The sequence below is a fragment of the Notechis scutatus genome, chromosome 3, assembly GCF_049901735.1.
Source record: "Notechis scutatus isolate UNSWTSFEM ecotype Mainland chromosome 3, rNotScu1.2, whole genome shotgun sequence".
NCBI classification, from domain to species: domain Eukaryota; kingdom Metazoa; phylum Chordata; class Lepidosauria; order Squamata; family Elapidae; genus Notechis; species Notechis scutatus.
This window is the reverse complement of record NC_142011.1, coordinates 148,333,751-148,360,482: the sequence shown is the minus strand read 5'-3', so window position 1 is coordinate 148,360,482 and position 26,732 is coordinate 148,333,751. Positions and strand designations below refer to the sequence as shown.

The 26,732-nt window shown below is 39.4% G+C and overlaps 1 protein-coding gene across 2 annotated transcripts; it reads right to left on the bottom strand.

Annotated features, from left to right (window-relative positions):
• Positions 1-2,311: 2,311 nt before the first annotated feature.
• On the bottom strand, positions 2,312-25,029 carry SCGN (secretagogin, EF-hand calcium binding protein). 2 transcript variants are annotated; one of them, XM_026669894.2, is made up of 11 exons: positions 24,845-25,029; positions 23,978-24,048; positions 18,372-18,464; positions 17,727-17,816; positions 16,141-16,197; positions 15,594-15,671; positions 6,892-6,947; positions 6,609-6,654; positions 6,456-6,515; positions 4,593-4,661; positions 2,312-3,660 (listed from the first exon to the last, which is right to left on the bottom strand). In XM_026669894.2, exons 1-11 carry the CDS (start codon positions 24,915-24,917, stop codon positions 3,532-3,534), a joined length of 822 nt encoding a protein of 273 aa, XP_026525679.1. In that variant the 5' UTR covers positions 24,918-25,029; the 3' UTR covers positions 2,312-3,531. The 2 variants fall into 2 exon arrangements, with proteins under 2 accessions (XP_026525679.1, XP_087817545.1); XM_087961419.1 differs by lacking the exon at positions 16,141-16,197 and having other exon boundaries at positions 3,408-3,660; positions 24,845-24,967.
• Positions 25,030-26,732: the final 1,703 nt, after the last annotated feature.

Below are 26,732 nucleotides of genomic sequence, written 5' to 3'. Positions count from 1 at the left end.
TTTTCTAAAAGTGATGTTCTAATAGCAATTTCAATTAGAGGCTGCCACAAAGTCAATCCAGAAAAGACAGCTTGCAATTGCCACTGGAAATTAGACTGACTCCTATGTTCTTTCTATAAGTGTTAAGTCTGATTCAGGAATAAGATTTGCATACCTACATTGACAGTATCCTCTGAAGATATATTGTTCTAAGCCAGGGGTGTCAAACTCAATTTTATTGAGAGCCGCATCAGGGCTGTGGTTGACCTCCGCGGGGTAGGGGGGTGGCCAACTGGGTGGGTGTGGCCGACTGGGTGGGCATGCCCAGCTTGACGCCACTCCCCATGCTGGCATGTTTTCCCTTTGCATTGGGTAGACCAGGCTGAAGCCACAATGGCCCGATGTTTCCTCTTCGCATTGGGTAGACTGCACTGAAGTGACGCAGGCCAGCCCCTTACATTTTCCAGGATGGATCCAACCACATTTCACGCCAGATTTGGCCTTGTGTTTGACACCCCTCTTGTAAACAATGCAAGGAAGCAGGCATTTTATCACCACGTTAAAGTCATGTATTATAATTCTTAGCCAGCACATATATATCAATGGTCAAGGTCTTGAGTTCTGCACATGGAACTAGTCTATTTATAAAAAGTATATGTCATAGAACTACATGTTTAAGGTGCCCACGTTAATTGTGTCTGACCTGGCAATTCTGTGGGTCAGGACCAGAGGTGGTATTCAGCAGGTTCTGACCAGTTCTGGAGAACTGGTACCAGAAATTTTGAGTAGTTTGGAGAACCGGTAATGGAAATTTTGAGTAATTTGGAGAACCAGCAAATGCCACCTCTGACTGGCTCTGCCACCAACTATTCTCTGCCTCTCAAGTCCCAGCTGATCAGCTGGGTCTTCTTTTGTTGCCCTGCACAGGAAAATGGAGCTGGAAAGCAGGTTAGCAGGATAAGGAGGGAATGGGGATTTTGCAGTAAGTTTTCCCCAGGAGTGGGGAGGGAATGGAGATTTTACAGTATCCTTCCCCTGTCACACCCACCAAGCCATGCCATGCCCACCAAGACACGCCGACAGAACCAGTAGTAAAAAGTTTTGAATCCCACCACTGGTCAGAAGGTCTCTTCACGCCCTCTGATCTTGCACTACTTCTTTGACTTTTTCTAAATGCTGTGTCTGGTGTCAGCTTTGAGGGTGAAAGATGTTCACAGTTAAGTGCATTAATAGCATTAGTTATGTACAGAAAGGGAGAACGTAACTGAATGACTATCCTAAGATACAATAACATTTTTAATGCAAGAAAGAAATCTATCCCAGTGAACAACTGAGTCTGCATTGATGGGATGTGCACCACGGTTTGGAAATCTAGCCCAGCATTTCAATTCCTCTCACTGTGGTTCTTGGCATTACTGCTGTTTGAGAAGCATTAACAAAGCTCATTATACCACAAAAGTGGAGCTTATTTTGTTCCATTAAGTACTTAAGCAAACAATACTGATTTTTAAAAAAATTGTAGGTATGTTTGGCTGACAATGAAAAGCTCCTGGAAGAAAGAAACAGAGGTACAGCTGGCTAGTTATAGGAAAGAAGCAACCAAGCAGAGTGTGAAATATAGGCACAAAATACTAAGTTCCTTGTGTTATGAACATTTGGTACATCAGTTAAGCAAAGCACATGTCTCTCCCGTTTGCAGCTCCTTAAGTTTAAAGAGGACATTAATTTGTTCTTTTTTTTCAGGACCTTTATAAATTTGGGAAAACTTTTCTTTTCAGTGGCATTAACTTGGCGTGAATTTAAATGATGATAGCCTGAGAGATTTTTTTTTTAACCTGATTTTTTAAATAGCTACATTGCTGATATTGGTTAAAACCGTGTTGTGATGTTTGTTCTTCCTTGTATAATTTTGCTTAGGTATAAGTGCACATTCTCTCTATTAGCAGTTCATTTGGATCTTCTAAATTTGCTGGAATGTAAATAATATTCTACAACACCAACTTATCAGGAAAGCAGGATAAAAAAAAATGGAAGTGAGACCTTTGCTAAGGAGCCCCTTAGCTATTTTTATTTACTTTTATATAGGTTATAAACCAAACAAAGCTTTTGAATTTCTTTGAATGATAGGAAAATGAAATAGCTTTTCAAAATTAATAAGTATAAAGAAATACTTTTCATTGTTGCTTCCCAACAGACCTTCATAATTCCCAGCTATGTCATTCCTCCTGCCTTTGGAGATAGATAGGGCATGAAAAAGACGAAGATCTTCACACATAGTATATCCAGGAACTTATGGATATGTAATAAATAATTTAGATTCCAGTCTGTGTTATCAGCTGTTGTGTTTTATTTTTCTGTAAATGTTCTAACAAAAACAAACAAAACGGTGTGAGTTTCAAAGGCCGTATAGGTAATCCTCAACTTATAACCGGTTACTTAGCGATCATTTGAAGTTACGACATAGTTCCAAAGTTTTGACAGCTATCTCCCCCCACAACCGAGTGACTACGTTTTGCGCACTTGACAAGTAGACTGCATATACAGTTGCTTGCAGCTTCTCACAGTCACATGATCATGATTTATGATGTTTTTGCTGAAAACTGGGATTTATTTGTGTGTTTTAGGGTAAAAAACATCCCACAATAGGTTCACTGAACATTTGCTTAGCGAGTGCTGCAAAAATGTTGTAAAATTGGGTTGGTCACATGATAGCTCCACTTTATGAATGTTGCAACTTATGGCCATAACGGGTAGGCTCTATCACAGTTGTAAGTTGAGGACTCCGTCTACCATACTTGAAAGTAAAAGTAAAGGTCCCCCTGCACATTCGTGCTAGTCGTTTCTGGCTTGGGGAGGGTGGTGCTCATCTCTGTTTCTAAACTGAAGAGCCAACGCTGTCCAAAGACATCTCCGTGGTCATGTGGCCGGCATGACTAAACACTGAAGGTGCATAGAACGCTGTTACCTTCCCACCAAAGTGGTCGCTATTTTTCTACTTTCATTTTTACATGCTTTTGAACTGCTAGGTTGGCAGAAGCTGGGACAAGTAATGGGAGCTCACTTCGTTACACGGCGCTAGGGATTCAAACTGCCGAACTGACGACCTTTCTAATCGACAAGCTCAGCGTCTTAGCCACTGAGCCACCGCGTCCCTGTACTTGAAAGCAGAAAGGAACAAACCAAAGGGAACACTAGTTAAAGGACACATCCCAGGGAATGAAAATATTAAAAGCAAAATAAACAGCAGAAACTTTTCTTGTTGTAGCAATCACAGAACTTTCTCATTGATCAACAATGTATAAGACTATGAGAGATAATATCTCATTTGAACAACACAGAACCAGTTGCTATTCATCACATTTTCTATCCAAATACATACTTGTGACTACATACTTGCTAACTGAACATCCTTAACCTTTATCACCCTCTCTTCTAAGTTTAGTATAGCAGATTATTATTATATAGTACTGAAAAAGATTTCACAATTGTTTCCACAGGTTTACACAAAAGGGAAAAAAAACAGGTAGATCATAGAAAAAAGCATATAAATGCCTACGGGGTATTTTTAATCCCCAGACATAAGGCAAGTTCAGATTTTTGAATTTTTCCATCCTTGTTCACATCACAGTGATGAAGCAGGATATCTCGGAATTTATCCAGATCCGTACCACTAATGCTGGGCTATAACAATAATGAGAGAGAGAAAAATAAAGAAAAAGAAAGAGATAAAAGTGCACTTTGGAAAACAAAATAGTCATTTTTAGCATTAAGCCCATCCAATCTCTTTATTTGATTTGATTAATTTAAGTTAAACTCAATACAACACCTTCAAAATCTAGACAAATTGAAATAACATAAAATTGAACATAACAAGGGAACAACACATCATTGCCAAGATGAATTACACACCAGTAGGCATGATGTTAGTCTACCCCAGACCTTGCCTCTGCCTCTTCTATGTTGTTTTTTCATTAACCAGCTTAGACTACAACTATTCCTTTGAAGTCCCTTATTCAAGTATAAACAAGGTCTGAGTCTCCTAGCCCAGCAAGGTTATATCATTTGCTGCAATCATGAGAAATAATGGAGTTGTACTGCAGGGTAATAGATTTAATTTAAAAAAAAAACATATAATATGAAACAGACTTCTTGAACTGTGGCTCTTCCAGATGTTTTGAACATGAACTCCTATTATCCCTAGTGAAAACAGGTAATTGCTTGATGTTTGAAGGGTAATGGCCGATGTAATCCAGCATAAAGGAAGTTATCAGATTGGAAGAAATACGTTCTGTGGAACTGAAATACACAGTCAGTACATTACCAGCAAATATTTACGTCTGGGAGGAAGGATGGGGAAAGGCAGTAATTGAGGAAGTATGGATAATTTGAACAAGACAAGCTGTAATGCATGCAAAAGTTCGTGTTGCATAACATTTTCCCATTCTTCTCTTCTTCACTTTCCATAAAAAAGAAAATGGAAGCAGCTTATTTTGCTCAATCATTAAAACAGCTGAACTGAAACATTCACAGGTGGTCTAACTCTAATTGATCTAGGGCTGCCAGCAACTTTTGGTTAAAAATAACAGGCAAAAAACATAATAACAATAAATTACCTTGACAAGCTCCATCATATCTTTTACAAACCCATCAACTTCTGGACCTTCAAGAGCTCCTGTTTTACTCTGGAATATATAAAGATCATGTACATTTGTGGAGTAAAAACATTGACATGTCTATCTACATACTTTGCTCTTTCTTCTGGCAATAATGTACTCAATCTTGGAAGCTATATCTGTAAGAGTAAGAAGGATTTCATGGAAAAGAGGAAAAAAAAAACAAGAAAATTACCAGAATCCATAAGGAAAAAGATTATTGCCTTACTCCTATCCTGTCAGCTTTGAAAACAAGTAGACCACATAAATCTTACAAGAACTGTGCCATATTAAAGACTAATGGGATATGAGCATCAAGTTCTTGGTGGACCAGATCAATAAGAGTCATACACTTTCTACAAAAACTTTAAATGTGTGTCGTCTGTGCAAACAAAAGGAGGAAACAAAAATGCTGACCTCCTCTGCATCATTCTATTGTTCTGCTTCTTGTTGTAGAGGCAGTTGGCTTTGAAAGCTAGAGATCTTCATCTATTCATGGAGATCCTTTATGCAATTCCAACCCATGAAAGAATGGGTTGAATGAAAGAATGAAATGAAATATGACATGGAAAACCTTCACAGATAGAGAAATTTCCCACTGCCTATCGTTTTCATCTGTACTTGGCTAAAGCGTATTACAATGCCAGACCAGAATTATCTGCATTTGTATCTAGAGGACCAAAAAAGAATGATTATGAATGGAAGACAGCCAAGAACTGTTTCTGAAGCAACTCATGATCCTTGCCAACTCCACACCCCCCCAAAAAAACCCTCTTCCTTTAATGATTACAAAATAGATACAGATTCTTGCTCGTTGCCAAATACCTCTTTGCAGAGTTTGCACAGCCCTAACAAATTTAAAAAAAACAAAACATTATGTTTGACATTTTAAATAATGGAAGGCAGAAAATGCCCTCCATTAAGAGCAGCATTTGTTTGGATAATGCCCTGTTGATCCATTTGCCCAGCAAAGCAGCTATAATAATCTCTGCAACTATACATGTACACACAGATTTGTATACACACTTACATTTAAAAATAATTACCATCATTTAAATAAAGCAAAATCCATTTCTATCCTTTGTGAAGAATTATAACCAAGTGACTTTTAGTTTAACTCAGTGGTCCCCAACCTTTTTTGTACCAGGGACCAGTTTCATGCAGAAACACTTTTTCAAGGACTGGGTAGGGGCATGAAGGTTCCAATAACAAAAATCTGTCACCGCATATTACACAGAGTGGATGTGGGGCTTGTGAATCACCTGTTGCAATGAACCCGTAACTCATTTTGCGAGGGCTAGCTTGCATTGCTGATGCAGGATAAATACGTGCCAAAGAGTCAAGCGTGGAAGTTAGGCGAGGGCGGAAGTGGTTGTCTTTCAAAATAAGACACCCGGAAGCAAAAACATATTTTTATATATATTTTAATCACGATTATTCATTCTTTGCGGCCCGGTACAAAATGCTCCACGGACCACTACCGGTCCGGGGCCCGGTGGTTGGGGACCCCTGGTTTAACTGACTGGTACAGGTCACAGTAATATCACAGCAGCAATGATTGTGCAAATAATGTGAATTCTGTAATTTTGATGCAAATTACATTTGCATGGGGACAACCACAGACACCCACAATTTGCATGCCAGCTCAATAAGACTCATTAATGATGGAGAAATTCCTCTGCAATGATTATCTTTAATTCATCTTTAAACTAGGCATAGAGTATTTGAGAATTATCTTTCAATAAAGGACAGCCATTCATAAAACAGGCTACTCTCATTTGGTGTAGGGTCAGTAACCCCAAATACTAATAATACAACTCTTACCACATCATAGTGTGCAAAGATTTTCTCAAAGTCTCTCTTTCTTTCTTCTGCACTGGAAGCCTAAATCAAAGAACATGTAGGAGAGGAATTAGTTTTGAGGGGGAAAAAAAAACTACAGAAAAAAAAAAGAATAATCAAGTTCCCTGTACTTACATCCAGTTTAAATTGAAGGAGAAAATTTTCCTGAAGAGCTAAAATCCTGAGTGGAAAGAGCCAAACCGTTATTTTCTGAGACTTCATTTCCACAGAAATAGACAGTGGTGCTTGACAGAGCTCAGAAAGAGGAGATTTCACAGGAATTTAACAGACATTTCTGGAAGCAGTAGTTTGTGATATGGTGCATTGTCACCCTGCTTCCAGGAAAAGCAAGTCCTGAGCCTGCAGTAACTGCACAACATGAGGTAAATTGCTGAAGCCACTCGAAGTGAATATTTACCTTGCGAGATCATTCAGATCCAGTCTGCCATCTTTATTTTTGTCAAAGAGCTTCATCTACAACGCAAATAGTGGAAGTGAAATGATTAATACTAGGAGAGCTAAGAAAAAAATCCCAATACCCCAAACCAATAGCATTTTGCTAATCAGAATGATACTCTCAAATTACTTTGAGTGACAGTGGGCAGACAAATGGTTGGTTATGTGACGATCCAAAGATGTTCAAAAGTCTACCATAGATTTCTCCCAGGGATATTTAGACTGTTCAAGTCATAACTTTAAAATAATGTTTTGTGATGCTTCCTTCAGCTAGCGGGCATTGAATACGTTGAATAAAATATATACCTGTTTGAATAAATATATACCTGTTTTCTTCCATTTTCCAATTTTTCCCTAACAATTGATGGATTTTTATTTTTTTTAGTCTAGTTGATTCAAAAGAATGTGCTACTACCTTCAGGAGCGCTTGGTCTCTGGAAAGCATGTATAAACCTGCAGCCCTAAAGCCTTTGAGGATGAGATAGGCTAAAAATCTAAGAATGTAATTTTGGGATAAGATAATTGGATAAGCCTTAACAAACTGCAGAGACAAATCAAGAATTAAATGTAAATTGCAAAGGAACAATTGATGGGGGAGTGCTGAAAATTGAGGTTTTTGCATCTGATATCCTTATGGGAAGACTTTATTATGTATTGTTTGGGAGTCCTGGGTAAGTACCTATGTAAACACCATAGGCCTAAGATGTCAACAACAGCCTGCCCCAGAATTTCATCCTTAGTACTGGAACTACAATTCCCAGACATTTCTACCAGCATGGCCCAGAGTTCTGCAGCCAGAGATTTCTGATAGAAGTAGTTCTAGTACTTTGGGGGGCACTCTTGCAGGAGCAGGTCTTCTGAATTTGTTCTTAGAAGCCATAGGCCAGGACTCTCCAAACTTGGCAACCTTAAGACTTGTGGAGTTCAACTCCCAGAATCCCCCAGCCAGTCATGGCTTGGGAATTCTGGAAGTTGAAATCCACAAGTTTTAAAATTGCCAAGTTTGGAGAGCCCTGCCATAGGCCTTCAGAAGAATGATCCTTATCCATTATCTTGCTGAGCCTTCCAAAAACATATGACGCTGCCAAAGAGCTCTGTCTGCATAAAAATGGGATTTAATTAAGAAATTTCAGTCTCGTAGTATCAATATTTATTAATATAAAAAGCTTTCTCTGCGCTCCGAAGTATATTCTAGTTGTATTCTTAGCATTTCCTTTCTTGCTGCTTGGTTTACTTTTTGCTGCCCTTTTCCTGCCGTTATGTCCAAAAACAACAAAAGGGTAAAGGGAAGTGGGGAAAGGCTGTGCTTTTTTTCAGAACGAAAGGAAAAGAAGGAAGAGTGAAGGAAATAGTGAATGGAATAAACTATAATAAAAGGAGGTTGAGAAGCTGGATTTAATTTTTTATATGTGGAAAAGCGATTTGGCAAACTGCGCAGCGTAGCTCCAGGTTTAAAATATTCAAAACTGGGATAGTGTTTAGTCTTTATTTTATTAATGCCACCATTAGGAAAGCTGTAACACATCCCAGGGGAAGGGGGAATATGATCCTATCCATATGTTGCATAGTATCTCATCTTTCTATCCTTTAATCTTCAGGCTCAGTGGCTTAGAAGATAGTGCCGTCTCAAAATCATTAGCCTGCACTCCTACAGCATATGATTTAGTTTTTCTCAGATGAGCGCACGATGTAGATTAAGGGGTGTCCAGGCTTGGCAACTTTAAGTCTTGTGGACTTCAACTCCCAGAATTCCATCTGGGGAATTCTAGGGGTTGAAATCCACAGGTTCACAGGTCTTAAAGTTGCCAAGATTGAACACCCCTAATCAGTGGTGGGATTCAAAAATGGTTAATACTGGTTCTGTGAGTGTGGCTTGGTGGGGGTGGCTTGGTGGGGGGTGGCGTGGCTTGGCGGGCATGGCGTGGCATGGCTTGGTGGGTGTGGTGGGCATGGCAGGGGAAGAATACTGCAAAATCCCCATTCCCTCCCTACCCACTAACCTGCTTCCCAGCTCTGTTTTCCTGTGCAGGGCAACAAAAGAAGACCCAGCCGATCAGCTGGGACTCAGAAGGCAGAGAATAGATGGGGGCTGGGCCAGTCAGAGCTGGTTTTTGCTGGTTCTCTGAACTACTCAAAATTTCCACTGCTGGTTCTCCAGAACTGGTCAGAACCTGCTGAATATCACCTCTGCCCCTAATGTAACTAATGGAGGCTTTTTACAAACACTATACCAGGGGTGTCCAACCTTGGCAACTTTAAGACTTGTGGACTTCAACTCCCAGGGGCGTGCATAAGCGCACCAACGTGCCTACCGTCCCTGTCCTATTGTTTCTCCTATTCTTTTATTTTTCTTGTATGTAACCATTTCATGTATTCACAACTATGTATACATTTATACTTATTATCTTGTAAACAATTGGCAAATCAAATAAATAAAAATAAATAAATAGAATTCCTTCAGCCAGCTGGCTGAGGAATTCTGGGAGTTGAAGTCCACAAGTCTTAAAGTTGCCAAGGTTGGACACCCTGCACTATACAGTCTGAGTGGTAACTATAATGGTCCTTCTGCAAAGGTATTCCCAAGATCAGGTGAGCAGCTTCTCTCTTTCTCTTTGCATCTTACAAATTGCCAGTTTCTGCATCTCATTATCTTTCCCTCATATCCCCTCATAACGTGCCACACAAACCGTCAACAGGAGGAGGAATCAAACTCTGACACCATGAGATCTCTAACTTTCTAGCAGTTCCCATTATTGAACATTAATGGATTATTAATCAGAAACATGTCAACTATCAACTGCAATGTAAGGATACACCTGGCCTCATTTCACAAAAGATGACTAATGGACCGACCTGGGATAGCAACTCCGTTTTCTATTGAAGTCTTCACTGATCTATTGGAATGGACACGTAATGAACTTTTTACAGTAATCAGAATGGCAAAATGAGCCATGGTGGTGTAGTGGTTAGAATGCAGTACTGCAGGCAAACTCTGCCTACTGCCGGTAGATCAATCTTGACCGGTTCAAGGTTGACTCAGCTTCCATGATGGGTAAAATGAGGACTCAGATTGTGGGGGGCAATAAGTATGCTGACTCTATAGACCGCTTAGAGAGGGCTGTAAAGCACCGTGAAGCAGAATATAAGTCCAAGTGCTATTACTATTGCCAAGACAGAAAACTAGGGGTTGGTGAGGCAGTGCCCTCTCACCAGAATCCCAAGGGCATTGCCAAATTTTCAAAATAGTGATGAGAAAACTCGCTTGCTGTCCTATGAAAATGCCTAAATCATATGAAATAACGAGATATTACAAGCCTTGGGCCGTTTCTACCATGTTTCTCATATAATAAGGCTGGGTCTTATTTTTTTTTTTGAGCCCCGAAAAAATGGCTAGGCCGTCTTTTCGGGGGTGACTTAATTTTCCCCTCCCTTGCATCTTCGGGCGGGCGGCAACAGCTTGGATGTTGACCTCGGCATTGGTGGGGCACTTCGTATCGGGGTCAACGCAGGCAGCACCATATCCGGGTGTGCAACAAAAGTACTTCCTAACGGCAAGCCGCCCCACCATTCCCCCCATTTCGCATGTTTTAATATAGGCCTTAATTTGGGGGGAGGGGCTTAATTTCATTTCATGCCTATAAAACATGCTGGGACTTCCTATTGGGGGAGGCTGTATTGTTGGAGAAATAGGGTAGTAAGACGTTTCAGCAACCTCATGTGAAATCATACCAACACTGCATGAGATGAGGGTTTTATTGTCTCTTTTCTTGCACCTGGTTCATTGTCTGAGATCATCACGCGGTTCCATTGTAATGAATCGTGATTCACTACTGTGAATATGAGCCTAGCTTCTTCTACAATTCACGTCTTTTCTTTTCCCTTTTCTTCTTCTTCTGGAAAGCTCAAAAGCCTTCACTTCTCTGTGCAGTGGAATAGGTAATTGTCAATAAACAGTCACTCTTACTCATCACATGTCCTTTCCTCTCCTTCAGGTTTACTTAGGTTTGTCAGTTCTGTCATTAGGGGCTGAACTGAACTGAAAGCAAAAGTCCTCTCTCATAACTGTTACAATAAAGAAACAACAACATGTAGCCTGCAGAGAGAGCAGCTTTCTTTTTCTTTTTATCATTTATAAAAAAGGTAATGGTTTCCCCTATCCAGGGGCGGGCTTCAAAATTTTTAGCAAGGGGTTCTCTGCCCGATTGCTGGATGGGCGTGGCCTAATTGGCCTCCTGCACCATGGTGGGGGGGGAATTTTTGCCCTCCCCAGGCTCCAGAGGCTTTCCTCAAGCCTCCAGGAGGGCAAAAATGGCCTCCCCAGGCTCCGGAGGCTCTCTGGAAGCTGGAAACGTCCTGAACTTCTGGGAGGCCCATTTTTCACCCTCTCCGAGCCTCCGTGTGCACCTTGCACTTACCTGCATCCAAAACAGGCTGCGTGGGGACTCCTAGGAGGGGTGGGGCGGGGTGGGCCAGGAGTGGGATTTGGGGGGTTCTCCAAACTGTGCAGAATCTTAGCTAGGGGTTCTCCTGAACCCCTGCGAACCCCCAGCAGCCCACCCCTGCCCCTATCCAGTCATGTCTGATTCCAGGGGATGATGCTCACCTCTGTTTCTTAACTGAGGAAGCCAACATTTGTCTGAAGAATTTTTGTAGTCATGTGGCTGGAGTGACTGTATGCTGAAGTGCCTGGAGCAGTTCCCTTCCCACTGAAGTGGTGCCTATTTATCTACTTGCATTTGCATGCTTTCAAACTGACAGGAGCTGGGGCAAGAATGGGAGCTCACCCTGTCATGTGGCACTTGGGTCTCAAACAGTCAATTTTCCAGTTGACAAGTCTAGCATCTTAACCACTAGGCCACCACGCCCTTCCTTATCATTTCGATCACCATCTTTATTATTTTTATAAATAATTCAAGGTGGCAAGTGTACCTAATACTTCTTCCTCCTCCTGTATTCCCTACAACAGCAACCTTGTGAAATGGCTTGGGCTGAGAAATTGGCCCAAAGTTACCCAACTACCTTTCATGCCTAAGGCAGGACTATGCATGGTTTCTTGGTTTCTACTCTGATGCCTTAACAGCTACAGTGGCTAAACTATGTTTTAGCAACCTGTCCCAAACAACATGATTGTTTTCTCGTGTATCTTTTCCTTTTATTTTAAAACTCTTCCCAGAATTTTTTGATGGGTTAAATGTATCAAGGTGCATAGGAAGTGGTCTCCTACTGCAGTAGAATAAATTTTAAAAGCTAAATAGATGATGGCATGGGGTTATGAAGGAACCAAACAATTTATCATTCAAACGCTATTTTATATCTCAGGGATGCAATAAACTAAATTACTCATCAACTATTTGGACAAAAATGGAGAACATTCTCATCATCCAGGTAGCTGAGAATTAATCCTTAATTCTCGACTTTCCTCCATTTTCTTTAAATTGCACATTTTAAAAAAGTTTTAAAAACTACCTTTTACATAGGTAAAAGGGGCTGCTATATCTGATGGAAGCATATTGTCCACTGGAAATGAAAGCCCACTGCTGACAGTTGGACAGATATTACCGTGTTTCTCATATAATAAGGCCGGGTCTTATTTTTTTTTGAGCCCCGAAAAAATGGCTAGGCCGTCTTTTCGGGGGTGACTTAATTTCCCCCCCTTGCATCTTCGGGTGGGCGGCGACGGCTTGGATGTTGACCTCGACGTTGGTGGGGCACTTCGTATCGGGGTCAACGCAGGCAGCACCATATCCAGGTGTGCAACAAAAGTACTTCCTAATGGCAAGCCCCCCCACCATTCCCCCCCATTTCGCATGTTTTAATATAGGCCTTAATTTGGGGGGAAGGGCTTAATTTCATTTCATGCCTATAAAACATGCTGGGACTTCCTATTGGGGGAGGCCGTATTGTTGGAGAAACAGGGTATCATGACTTGCTATTTTAGCCAGTGAATAATAATAGCCTTAATCTGAAAATGATTATTTTGGCAGGGTAGGTAGTATGATTTGCAGATGAATATGCCAGTAATGAGCTTTCCTTGCATGTGGCATAGACAAAACCTAGCTTTGTGAATTGCAGAATGCTAAATACCAGGGTCCTTTAAAAGTCATACCATAGAGTTAGCAACTACTTGGCCATCAAATATATCTGAATGGCTTGTAAGGCATTCAAGATAGATCTGGATGTTCAGATTAATGGAGATAGCATTTGTAGAGAGCTGCACTGCTACCAGGGGTGTCAAACTCGTGTCGTCACGGCGGTGTCACATGATGTATTGGGACTTTTTTTGCCTTCGCTAAACGGGGTGGGAGCGGGATCAGCATATGATGCATCCGGGCCACAGGCTGCGAGTTTGACACCCTTGACTGCTACAAAGACCATAGAGAGCCATATTAGAAAGATGAGCAATGATACAATTCTACCTGGATGACTGAAAATTTTCATCAACATCAGCAAGGACAAACTTCTACAAATTCAGTTTCCTTTTCTTTTAGAGAAATATATTAATGTGATCAGACTCTCCTTGATTGCCAGTGCACCAGTCACATATTTTGGCAATTCATCAGTTAATTAGCACCCTTAAAATACTCTCGGCTCCCACACACTTAATATGGACAATGTACATGTTTAGCTAGCCACGAATAAAAAGAGGATTTGCATAGCTTTGCATTATGCTTAGAGGACATGATGCCCCTATAGTGAGTACTTGGGTGATAGACTTGGTCCTTTTAGTTCAGTGGCTAAAGCTTTTTCTTTGCAGATAACACTTCTAGGATGATGGCACTATGGCTTAGTTCAGCATCCTTGGATCCAGAGGTGGTATTCAGTAGGTTCTGACCAGTTCTGGAGAACCGGTAGAAGAAATTTTGAGTAGTTCAGAGAACCGGCAAATACCACCTCTGACTGGCCCCTCCTTCATCTATTCTCTGCCTCCCGAGTCCCAGCTGATCGGCTGGGTCTTCTTTCGTTGCCCTGCGCAGGAGAATGGAGTTGGAAAGCAGGCTAGTGGGGTGGGGAGGGAATGGCGATGTTGCAGCAACCTTCCCCTGCCACGCCCACCAAGCCATGCCCACCAAGCTACGCCCACAGACCCAGTATTTCTTAATTAATTGAATCCCACCACTGCTTTCATCCTACTGACACATAAAGGTTTGCAAAGGAATGCCCCTCCCCTCCCCAGTAGCTGAAGGAACACACTATGGCTGTGTCTCCAAGGGATCCACTACTAGAAAAACTATCCTTTGAGTGATCACCATATGTATCTCACTTAAACGTGAGAGGAAAAGTTTCTTCCAACGATCTTAGCAAAGGACTGAATTATTTTGTGTCTGTGTGCTGCTCCCTTAGGTCTAAAAAGTTTGCCTGCCCAATTTAAAATCTGTCATGTAATCAATGGTTTATTTAAAGGTTTGTTCTGTTTCTGGAAGTGAAATGTAATAAAAGATACTCAAGACTTCTTCTCTCTGTTTGCTAATAATCCTAGTCCTTAATCCAGGAAAAAAAATTTTTGCATATATTTTAATGAGTTGAACATAATTGAAATAAAATATCTCAAAAATTGCTAGATACATGGAAAGAAAACATAATGAAAAAAATAATAACTAGGACTAAATGAACTAAACATGTCTTTGGGTTAAGTGTTCCTGATCATTGGTTCCCACTGAGCTTTTTAAAAAATACGTTATAAAGAAATATTGAAATGAAAAAGGCTTACATGCTTAGGCCATTTAGATGGTAATCTGTATTCAAGTGAGTGCCACTTGAATATAAAATCATAGAAATTAGTGGCTTTTAATGCTAAGTAGATATATTGTGCTGCTGGCACTATAAAGGCCAAACCAGCAGTTTAAACTGAGCATGGGAATAAACTAGCAGCCAATAAAGATGAAATAATAACAATAACATTGGATGAATGTGGTTGCTGAGCCAGCCTCAGTTAATATCCTGCATCTGAACATTTACTTTTGGTTGCTGGCATTCTGCATTCACCCTTTACACTTTCAAGCTGTTGCCAAAGCCCCAAAGGCTGAAAGAATGTTTTTGATTTAAAACAAGAATATGAGCATCCTTCCTCAACATCCTTCCCCAACAAGCAGGACTTCCCAAGCCCTTTCTTCCTTACCCAAAACCACTTATCAGGAAATCCTCTTTACTGAGATCCTTTTTTATCAGAAAGGTCTTATTTAATTGGGATTGGATGATGAGTTTGTGTGTCCCTGCTGAAAGAAAAGCCACTTTTACCCAATTTTGGGTAAATTATGTGGGAAGCCCCTGCTCAAAAAGCATCGGCTGCAAATGACACTTTCCCTCCAGCACAGTGTCTAAAAATGACATATTACTGGGCACATGCCGTGTCTCTGTCCTAAAGGAAAAATACAGAGTTCCAGAATTGAAAGATTCTTGTGAGAGAACTCAGAGTTCTCCTTACTTCATTTTCTCTTTGCTCTTGCTCTACCGTTTCCACCTTTTTTCCTTTGCATTATATTTCTGAAGGTAGAAGATTACTGTTTGAAATGATCCTTAAATCCTGTGTGCTCCATGTACTGTATAATATTCTTTTTCATCCTTTGCTACACACATCCAAATGCTGTAAAAAAATCCTTCAGGCTGCCTCAAAGATTTAGGAATTACTATAATGCTAGGAATAATAGTGAAGAAATTTCGGTTTACCATGGTATCAGTATATTCCTGCAGTTTTGCCTCGGGAACGTTTTTTCCATGCTGCCGAAACAGATCTTGCAAAAAATCCTAAATTCAGGAAAGAGGGTAGAAGTTACATTTCAGCTTCATCCTAGAACAATACACATGACTCAGCTGGATTCATACAAGTTTCATGCATAATTCATGGATGAGCAACTTTGTTTTGGCTTCCAGAGGCATTTCTGCCTCTGGAGTTGAAAATAGGCACAGCAGGTTTCCACTATTTTAAAGAGAAAACAACTGCTCTAGAAAGGTAAGGGAAATAATAAATTAACCCGCGAATATTGCCACAAAGAGAAACAGAACATCCACGTCTTATCTATATGCATGCTGTGGGCCTATTCATTTTGGGGATTTATTCCCACCCCCAAGAAAACTTAATTGCAGCTTGCAGCCACCTTGGGAAAGGTGGCTTACCTGGAACTCTGCTTAGTACAGGTAATGGGCTAAGGTAATCAAAGTGTAGCTAATAACAAAAGCAGCCTCTGGATACAGTTCCAGCAAGCCCAGAACTTACTCGGAGTTCACCGGCTGAAATAAAGCCACTGCTGTCAGCATCATAATGACGCCAAATCTGTGGGAAAGAAAAAGTGTGGTACTTTACAAATTATGTCCTTGAATCAACATCACAACCTCACCAATAAATCCTTTGACAGATTTCTCTTAGGACTATTACAGTGCTACAGGTTTAGCTAGCATAAGCCTAAAGAAGAGGTTGTAGTGCCAAAAAGCAAAGTAAATAACAGAACATTTTCTGTTAATCTGGTTCATTAGATCGGTTTCACCAAACTGTCTATTGTTTAGTTGCCAAATCACAAGAAAGAGTGTTAGTATTAAAAAGAAGGTTACATATAAAGGTAGTTTCAACTGACCACAATTGAACCCAAACTTTGAAAGGCAGGGAAGAAAAGGGTGCAGCCTCCATTTTATTTGCTTTCCATTTATTTTGTCCATGACATATTCTAGTCTACACTAGCCTATTTTATTACAGGTCTCACTTGTTTGTGTTACTGATTTTTTTCCATGAAAAGAAATCAAACTACAGACATGCTAGTTCAGTATGGACACGTGGTTTCCATGATTGCACATCCAGGCCAGGGTTATTGCTATGCAAATAAGATAGCTTATCTCAAACTGCATTTTGAAGCTGAAACTGATAACCCATAAAAATCTGTTCTAACCAGGTGTAGAATTATTTTCACAGGATGATAAATGATAATAATTTCTGGAAGTCTACAAAATACATCTCAGTATCCAGTATACATCTCAATACAAAAGCTGGGTAAATTGGGCATCTTCTTGGTGATGTGTTAAAGCTGTTGAGTCCTTCTCAGCTTATTGACCAAAAACTTATTTTTTACTAGTTTTTTTTTTAAATGTAAGAATCTATGGAGCACAGGGCCAGCATGTTGCTAACATGTTTTTCAATAAGAGAAATTTGATCACTAAACTACATGGAAAAATAGACACGGCTTTTACTCCTTCCCATATGAAGTAAACATGCCTTATCCATTAAACCTTCTGCTATCGGCAGCTTGTTAAGCCAAAGGCTGACATTTTCACAGTTCAAGACACACAGTCCTTTTGTGGTTATATTTGCTTTAAAGAAAGATAAGGTTGTAATTTGTGAATTGAATAAGCAGCTACAGAAAGGAGTATGGTGTGGTATGGTATGGAAAAGGGTAGAGTAGGGTAGGGTAGGGTACCTATGTCAAGAAGCATGTGTTGTCATTTCACAGCAAACCATACACAAACAAGAGATTATGTATTACAGAACACAAAAAGAGATGGGCCGGTGGTTCAAGATGCATCTCAAGGAAGTTTTATAGAAGAAAAGTTGCTGATATTTGCCTACCTATGATTTGCCTCCCTCCTTTCCAACAACACTATCGTTTTGTCCCAGATAAATTTACTTTTTGGTATCAGAAGGAAAGAGTAGAAGTAGTCTCAGGTTTAGCTCCTCTTATCACAAAAATACATTCTGTTTTTACAAACTGAATCCTCCAGTACTTACTTTATTTGAGGCAGTGCATTGTGAAATAAAAACCAACAACAGTTGTTACTTCAAAAACCAGAACATGCAGCAAGAATTCTCTTACTCACCCGCATGAACTCCACGCTGTTATTCAAAGGAGTTTCTCTTTGGAAAAGTAGCAGAAAGTTGTCTTCCTCAGTCAATATCATATTCGCAAGCTAAAATAACATAAATTATTATCATTGTAGAATAATCCGTATCCTGAATCTATATTAGATCAATCAGAAAAGTTCAGAGGGCTGACCCTGTGATTGTTTAAATGTGTCTCACACATGTGGCACATATAAAAAAGGAATGGACCTTCAACCATACAAGCATCTTCCTGACCTTGTTTTTTAATCTTCCCAATGCCCCTGTTCTATGTGTTTACAGGATTCAGGGCTGCTTAGCAAGCATGGTCAAAAATCAAGATGACAGCCACAATGATGAGTTCAAAGCTCTTCCTGCTTTTTCATAGGTATCACATGAGTGCACACATAAAAATGTGGGCAGAGCTCATACCATTGTGGTTGTGATCTTAACCTTTTTGACCATGTCTTGTGAATACTCCTGCTGGGATTATTTCCAAAAACAGGAATCAGGCATGGCTGAAGTGAGACAACAGCAGCAATGTCTAAGATACAAGAGATTCCTATGATTAAAACTGGCTCTCGGGGGTGTTCAATTATCTATGCTATTTTCTAAAGTCCCCAAAGAAGAAAAGAGGCAAGTACCTCTTGTATTTGTAAGCGTCCATCATTAGTTACATTGTAGGTTGACATCAATTGTTCTTTCATCCTCTGAACCTTTTCTTCTGTAAAGGTGCTCTGTTACAAAAAAAATAATAATGATCTGGTTACAACTGACATTCTATGAGTATGTCTTTTTTATGTTTCTTCAAAATCACCCATTGAAGACTTCCAATTAGTACTCTGTACTGAAAGGAAAAGATTTAGAGCAACTTTAACATTAAAAGAGTAAAAATCAATTTGATCTGCTTTGCTAATGAAGATTCCCAATTAAATATACTTGCTATATTATCTTGTGGACATTTGTAAATGGAGGAGCAGCACACAACCATATATCCACATATGTAGCACAGAATAAGAAGCTGTAACCCATCTGCAATTACAGAAAATCCTCAACTTACAATGACAATTGAGCCCAAAATTTCTATTGCTAAGCAAAACAATTAAGTTGTCAACTCATAAAACATTTTCTATGCCTGTTTTATAGTTGCCAACAGAAAGCGGGGGAAAGGATATGAAAGAGCAGTGCAGCAGTTTGGAATCCTAAAGTGCATTCCATTCATATCTTGCAAAGATTATAACTAACCAACTAGAGTTTCTGCCATGCAAATCTCTAATTGGAGAACATGATTGATGATGCTTGGCTATGGACATGTTTCAGTTGGAGAATATGAATTATGATACACCCAGAGAGGTGGGGGAAAACAAGGGTCAAGGGTGACAGTGAATTACATGTCTCAGAATCGGCTACACACAGGTCATACCATCATGTTAGCTCCTAATAAATCCTCTGGACTGGAGGTTTTGAAACTTGGCTCGAAGCCCATGATTTAATTAGGGCCACTGCCAGAATCCTGACATAAGTGAGTGGCAGCTTCCTATCCCATCTTGAAGATATTTGACTTCAAAATCAAGTGAGCTTCATCCTAGGCAGAATTTTTTGGAACAACTTTAAAAATTTATGAATTGGAGTGATGCAAATACTAGGGTGTTATATGGAACCACATTCTAAGGCATACATTTTAATACTCCTCCTTAATTTCGTACAATTATTGAACGTAAGGACTGGAAGTGGCCTTGAAGATCAGTGGTGGTGTTGACAGCAAACCATGATGATATCAAAAAGAATATCATGACTTAAATGCCATTACTACAAACTTGCTTTCCAACAACTGGCACAAGTCACAGCATTTGTGTGATGCCATTGTACACATGTCATCATTTGCCCCTGAGCTCTCCAATGGAGACCCATGGACCCTTTGAATTTGATGCCATGTCCCAGTACACTGGGTAACAATTGGTGAGAATTGTTGATTATAGAATATCCTGGATGACAAACAGGTAATAGAAATGAAATAAGCAAATCCAAACATGTGATGCATGGCCTTTAAATTAGTCAAGAGAACACCAAAACTGGAGTATTATCTATTGGTAAAACTCATCTATGCTCCAAGAGTTATGGAAACAAGATTTTGAAAACCCCAATACCTCCAGATATTTTTATCCCAAATGAAGCATCTTTCAGAAAGTATAACAAAGAAGTGGGTTGATTCCCATGGTTGATTTTTAAAAAATAGCACCTATGATTATAATTTAAACTTCCAGCTTGACTTTCCAAGAGGAAACTGCAAAAGGAGTTCAAGATCATTTAAGGCTTTGAAAATTATACTATAAAAGGGATAGCAGAAAAGAACATATTCAACTGAAGTCATCAGCTTCCTTTTTTATATAAAATTGCTAACTATTAGGCTCGTATGTTTTAACTCAAAGCCAACTAAGAATTTACCCTTGCATGTGTATGTATGTATGTGTATGTTGGTTTATGTAACTTGTAACTTGAAGCAAATATTCTTTACTTAAACATATTTTTATCAACAAGTTAGCAGTGTACAGTTTGCAAGCAATATTTTAAATGATGTCATTATATGTAGCTAATTCTAATTGCAAAATTAGATTTCTAGTAACATTAGTCAAGTACCAGTTTGTTGTAGTTCTTAAGGCCACCACACTAGAAACCAGGAGACTGTGAGTTCCAGTACTGCCATAGGCACAAAGTCAGGTGGGTGAACTTAGGTGAGCAACTAATCTCTCTCAACTCTGCAAAAAAGACAGGGGCAAGCCACTTCCAAAAGTCTTGCTGGGAAAACTGCCTAGTCCAGGCAGACACCAGGAATCAAAATTAACTCAAATAGACAATGAATAAATACATATTCAGGATTGTTTTCACCATCAAAGAATCCACACCTTACAAATCTGGAAATGCCAAGAAATGTAACCCATTAGCAGACTGGATTCTTTAGGGAATTTTCTTTCCTTACACTTTCTGTTATGCACGTTATATGATATTCTTGAGGAATCCTATTTCTCTCTCTTTTAACTCCTTCCATAAGTGGGCATCAGTTTTCTTGTCTTGGTTATGACACCTTCATATTTTTCTAGAAATGTTTGTATACAATGCCCTACACTGGTGTTAAAAATATATTAATAGAAAATGTATTTTTGATTAATCTATATGTTCAGAGTTCAAAAGCTCAAATGTTCCATGTTGGTAGATATTGCACAAGGTGCACTTAATTAGTTGCCAGTTGATGAAAAATGTTGGATGGAGCCTGTCTATTTGTTCTGTTTGAACTCAGAATGTCGGGTGAGCCTGTTAGTGAGGCCATGCAAAATCTTTTCTGGTTAACCCGCTATTCTTATTTCAAAACAAATAGCTAGTTTTCCTTTTAAAGTACATGGAAACAGTAACCAGGAACAGCTGAGCCCAGCTGTCAAGGTTTCAAAGTGGAAGATTGGCTATTTTAAGGGAGGAGGAATCTGTCAACAACCCTGAGGGAAAGATAAATGAAATTTTGCTAAGCGTAGATAGAAAACCACAAGAAGACTCCTCAGTCCATCTTGCCAATTAAAAACCACCCTCCCAATTGCTCATATTGTCTTCAACCATCCAATTGTCTCCTTTTTTCATTTTGCACGCTTGACAAACTCTGTCATTCTATTGTTTTCCCAGCTGGGGTTGCTTTTCTTACACAAAATGAGAACAGATTAGAGTAATGAAATGGGAAAAATAGCAACAAGTAGAGACTCCATTGGTCACTAAGGGTAAAATAACAACAGGGAGAGGTTAAAAATAATAATTATGGAACTGTTAGCTATTCAAACAGAGACAACTTTCAGTGTACACATTAGTATTTATTTGCTTGCATGATGTCCTTTAAATTTCCAAAGCACAGAAATAGAAGCCGATTATTCTTTCTCGCAATAACCCTGCTAGGTTGTTTGGTAAGTCTGTCTGCATCACCTTTATGTTTCCAAAATAGTCTACAAAATAATCATAGATTGAATAGATCATTGTAAAGAAGAGAGGAGATCTCCCATTCTCCACTTATAGGATTATAGTCATTAGTAATATCTAATATTACAGTAGCAATATTGAAAATATACATAAATGTGTCTCACCCACCAAACAGATATGGCAGAGGAAGCATACCAGTATATCCTTTGCTAACTTGACAGACTAATCAGGTGTGGTGAAATTTACTTAATCCTTCCTGTAAAAGTTATTTTGTCCTACAGAAGTTCTTCAAGCCTGTCCATTTATTTAATCATTAAGGTTGGTTAGAAAGTTAATCAGAAATTTAGTCTGGATGTGGCTTTTCTGTCCACCTATACCCATCAACATGAAATCATAATTGTCTGTTATTTCGCTGCTGTTGGCCTTCATTCATGCCAAGTTCTTTAATTGTTAGAAGGTAGGTATCACATAACTTTTCTCAGCATAACTAGTTAGTACCTATCCTCTTCATCATGTTATTGGTAGACAAGAAATGTTGTGTTCTCCTTTCACTTGTCAATAACTTTTTGTCTCTTCTCAAATTTCTAGTTTGTCTAGCTTGATGAGGGTATGTCTAGTTTAATGAAAAGAAGGAATAGGTGGTGACATGATAGTAGTGTTCCAATATCTTGGGGACTGCCACAAAGAAGAGGGAGTCAAGCTATTCTCCAAAGCACCTGAGGGCAGGACAAGAAGCAATGGATGGAAACTAATCAAGGAGAGAAGCAACTTAGAACTAAGGAGAAATTTCCTGACAGAACAATTAATCAGTGGAGCAACTTGCCTCCAGAAGTTGTGAATGCTCCAATACTGGAAGTTTTTAAGAAGAGATTAGATAACCATTTGTCTGAAATGGTATATAGGGTTTCCTGCCTAAGCAGGGGGTTGGATTAGAAGACCTCCAAGGTCCCTTCCAACTGTTATTCTATTCTAACAAACTAGGATCCTGCAATTGCAATGAGATTACCAGAAATGTTTAGGCACTGAAACTTAGAAGCATGGTATTCTGGCTCCTTCATGACCAGGGAAATGTCTGCAATGATACTATAATTCCATTCAGTGGAAAGGAAAATTGTTCTTTCTACAAAATTTCATTTCATGTAAAGCATAGTAAACATGCTCAGCTAAAATGGCCAATTTTCATGGAGATCTCGCCTCTGAAAACAGAGAGGTCAAAAATAAAATTGGATACACACTTCCAGAGAGGGCAACTGACCTCATGTACTTAGAAACATGACCCCTCTTTTAAAGAAAAAATAAAATCCATCTACTGATTTCACTACATCAGCTAATATTTATCTTCCTTAGCCTTCCTTTGTTTATTTTTAGCTTTCCTTCATTTCTGCTTTTCAACAAGTTGCCTGGTTAGCAATGATTTGAAATGGAAAAGTCTTGTTCACTATGGTGTAAATAAATACACAGCTAATGTAATGAAAGTATTGCCTATACCTTTTGTAATTTCTTAAATTAAAACTCTACATGTTCAAGGACAGGCAAAGTAGACCAGAGTGGGACTGTGTATCTCTTTTTGTACTCTGAACAGGAAGCAATCAAAACTAAAATAAAAGGAAAATACATTTGCTGAAATAAAACAACCGTGCAGGACCTTATTTACAGAACTTTGCATCCAAGTACAGTATAAATCCGATATTAATTTATTTTGGAACCCAGAGTGCAATATCTGTAAAACTAATGTTACCACATATTCCATGGGCCACAGAACATCTGCTTTACAACTCCCTTTATCCACTCTATGGATACACAAGCCTCTTGGTTCACCCTCATTAATCAAACTAAACAGGTGGTACAGATTCCTGAAAAGGACAGGTGAGCCTTATGCCTGAAATATGACCACTGGGTTGGTGGCAAATGTGGAGAGTCAACACAGAGCAGTAATGAGATTGTTTTGAAAGGAAGCAAAGTAGACTCTGGAGGTAGCAAATGATGTTTTAGCGGTAGGAATTACCAGACAAATCAGTAAGAGATACATGTAAGGACATGGTTAAATACCCTCATCATGATCAAGTATAGCATAGAACAATAACCAAGGCTCTGCACCGAGAGTCTTAAAAAGTCAACCTCCTATTTTAGTGGAGGATGAGTGGAACAACAAATTCTCCTCCCCAATGGTTCATGGTAAACAACTGAGTCCCAGAACAGATGTTTAGCTCTGCTATGTTTAATCCAGCCAGGAATAAGCTGGACCAGCTTTTGTTCGTGCCATCCTTACATGCACGTAAGATGATGGAGTACTTACTTTACTGCCCAGGATCTCAAGCAGGTGACAGAAAAAGTTATCAAGCTCTTTTCCTTCTATGTACCCATTGTCTAAAAATAAAATAAAATAAACTATATTACTATAATATGCAATAAGTATATGAATCCCAAGCCCAATGCTTGACATCACCATAAATCAATCAAGCCTGTATGTCAAAGGAGTTTGAGAGGCATGTAAGCCCTTCTGTTGCTAAAACGTTTCTCCCCCATATGCAATTCATGTATGACTTATTTACTTTATTGAATTGAATTGAATACTTTATTTGGCCATCTGTGGTTCAACACACAAAGAGTATGTCTCCGGTAATGAAGCACTCAGGGTACATGCAAAGCCACAAAGAGAATAATAATAATAATAATAATACCAATAAAAGGGGGAAGTAGATAAGGATAAAAAAGAATACTACAGCCATGCTGTAGTAGTAGGTTTATATACATAGACATTAGACAAAACTGCAAGCATTAGGAGTTTAGCAAAGCGATGGGCCAAAACGAGGGAGGAAAACCGGTCCCTGTGAGTAATGAGTCATTAAAAACGATTCAGGAGTAAACAGACGAGCTGGCCATCCATTGATTAATCGTCTCCAGCAGTGACAAAAACATTCGCAGCTTGACAGGGCATCTTGTATTGGAAAGTGAAGCAGGTGGGTTGCAGATAAAAGTTCAGGACAAGGGGGGAAACCCCAAAGAGCAGTGAATCTCAATCAAACCAAAGGGCCCGTTAGGGGAAGCCGAGAGAAAAGCGAAACAGGCTTTACCCCAAATTAAGTTTTTGCCCCGAGGAAGCCTCCGCGCCCTCGCCCCACGCCCCCCCCCTCCCCAAAATCCTCCTCCGCCTCTCACTCACCGTCAGAATCGAAGCGCTGCCAGAGGCTCCGGAAACTCGCAGCGTCCACGCGGGGCAGGAGATCGCTGTCCATGGTGCTTACGACGGCCAAAGTTTGGGGTGCCGGCCTTTGAACCGACCCGCGGCGACTGGCAAAGGCAATGGCGACAGTGGAGCCGCCCAGCGCTCCCACGTTCCCACCTGCTGCTTCGAGAGGCGGTCAGAGCGACCTCGAAGAGGAGGGGAAAATCGAATCAAAGAAACTGCGCGGATCGTTGTTTCCGAAGTGATGAATCGGGAGGGGGTGACGGACAACTCTGCTCCTAACCGAAAGCGAGGGAAACCGAAGTGGGGCTTTTAAATTAAGGGGTCCTCTCCTTACTTGCGACGGCTTTAGACGAGCAAACAATGTCAGATCGACACCGGGGAGGAGGCTGCAGAGGAAACGCCTGTATTGGGAAATGCACTTGAGCTTTGCAAAATTTGATAAAGTTGGCATTGGTCTTTTATTAAAAACAAACAACATCACAACAACATAAAAGTGGCTTCTAGTGAAGTGGGGAAAGCATCCCAACTCTAACTGTAGATCAAGAAGTGAAGAAATGACTATGAATAACCCCTCATTATTTAATCAGAAGCCAGGGTGCATCTGTGGGATAACTTTTTCATCCTAGAAATTATAGGCAAATCAATCTTATGTGGCTCTTATTAAGAATTACAGTTATTCTGCCAGAGACATTTTGAAACATCACCTGAGTTTTCAAAAAGATTTCCTACATGCTTTAGCACAGTTGAGGGATATGAAAAGGAAATAATTTTTGTTATTAATTGTTAATTAATCAGCAGTATTTGCAGCACTCAAAATGGGTCTGAAGGCTCCACCGCATCTCATAGAAACAGTCTATTTGTAGAATGTTAAATTAGGGTTTTTAAATGGTTTCTGATCAGATACCAATAACAATGGCTATGTAATTATATCCAAGGCTTGACAGAAAGCTAGTGTTGGGTGTTTTTGAGGCTGCAGTTGAGCAAGATGGTAATTATTGGCACTATCCATTACCTTCCATTAAAAATATATATATATATATATATATATATATATATATATATATATATATATATATATATATATATATATGTTTCTTAGTTGGTTTTGTGTTCTGTTTATCCCGCAGTAGTTCTGCAATTAACTGCTGATATGAATACCATATTATATATATATATATATATATATATATATATATATATATATATATATATATATATATATATATATATATATATATATATATATCAATCACATTTTTGCTTTTATAGCCCTTAAGTCATTTCTTTCTGATAACTTTATTTATACTCCTCCATATAAGACAACATAATATGATGGGAAGAAGTAAGAAACCACAGAGAGTAAGGCTCAGTCTTTGACTACTCATGCTAGTGATATTTCACATCTAGAAAAATTCTCTTATTTTTACTTCATCCAATTTCCCATTCTGCTTACAATATTATTTTTTTACAGTGAGAATCCCTTGCAAAGGCTTGGACTGATTGCATAAAAGTTGAGGCAGCCATGCAAAAAAAAATTCTAAAAGAAACTCTGGAAAAACAAATGTACACAAAATGTCTATCTTTGTTCAGCTGCATGTTCATTTGTTCCATATATGAGCGACAGCTTGATTGGCAATCGGAGTGTCAATTTTGGTTTATCTGACATGGCTTTCCTCAACTGGATATTCTACAGATATATTGAGTGTCAACTCCCATGCCAATAGGAACAGTTAAATTACTATCTGACACCTCTGCAGAAGAGCGGGTTAGGAATAAATAAATAAAAATATGGTGAGATAAATAGTTTGGCTGGCTTCACAGCAATCAATATCCTTTTGTTGTTGTTGTTGTAGATTAAGTG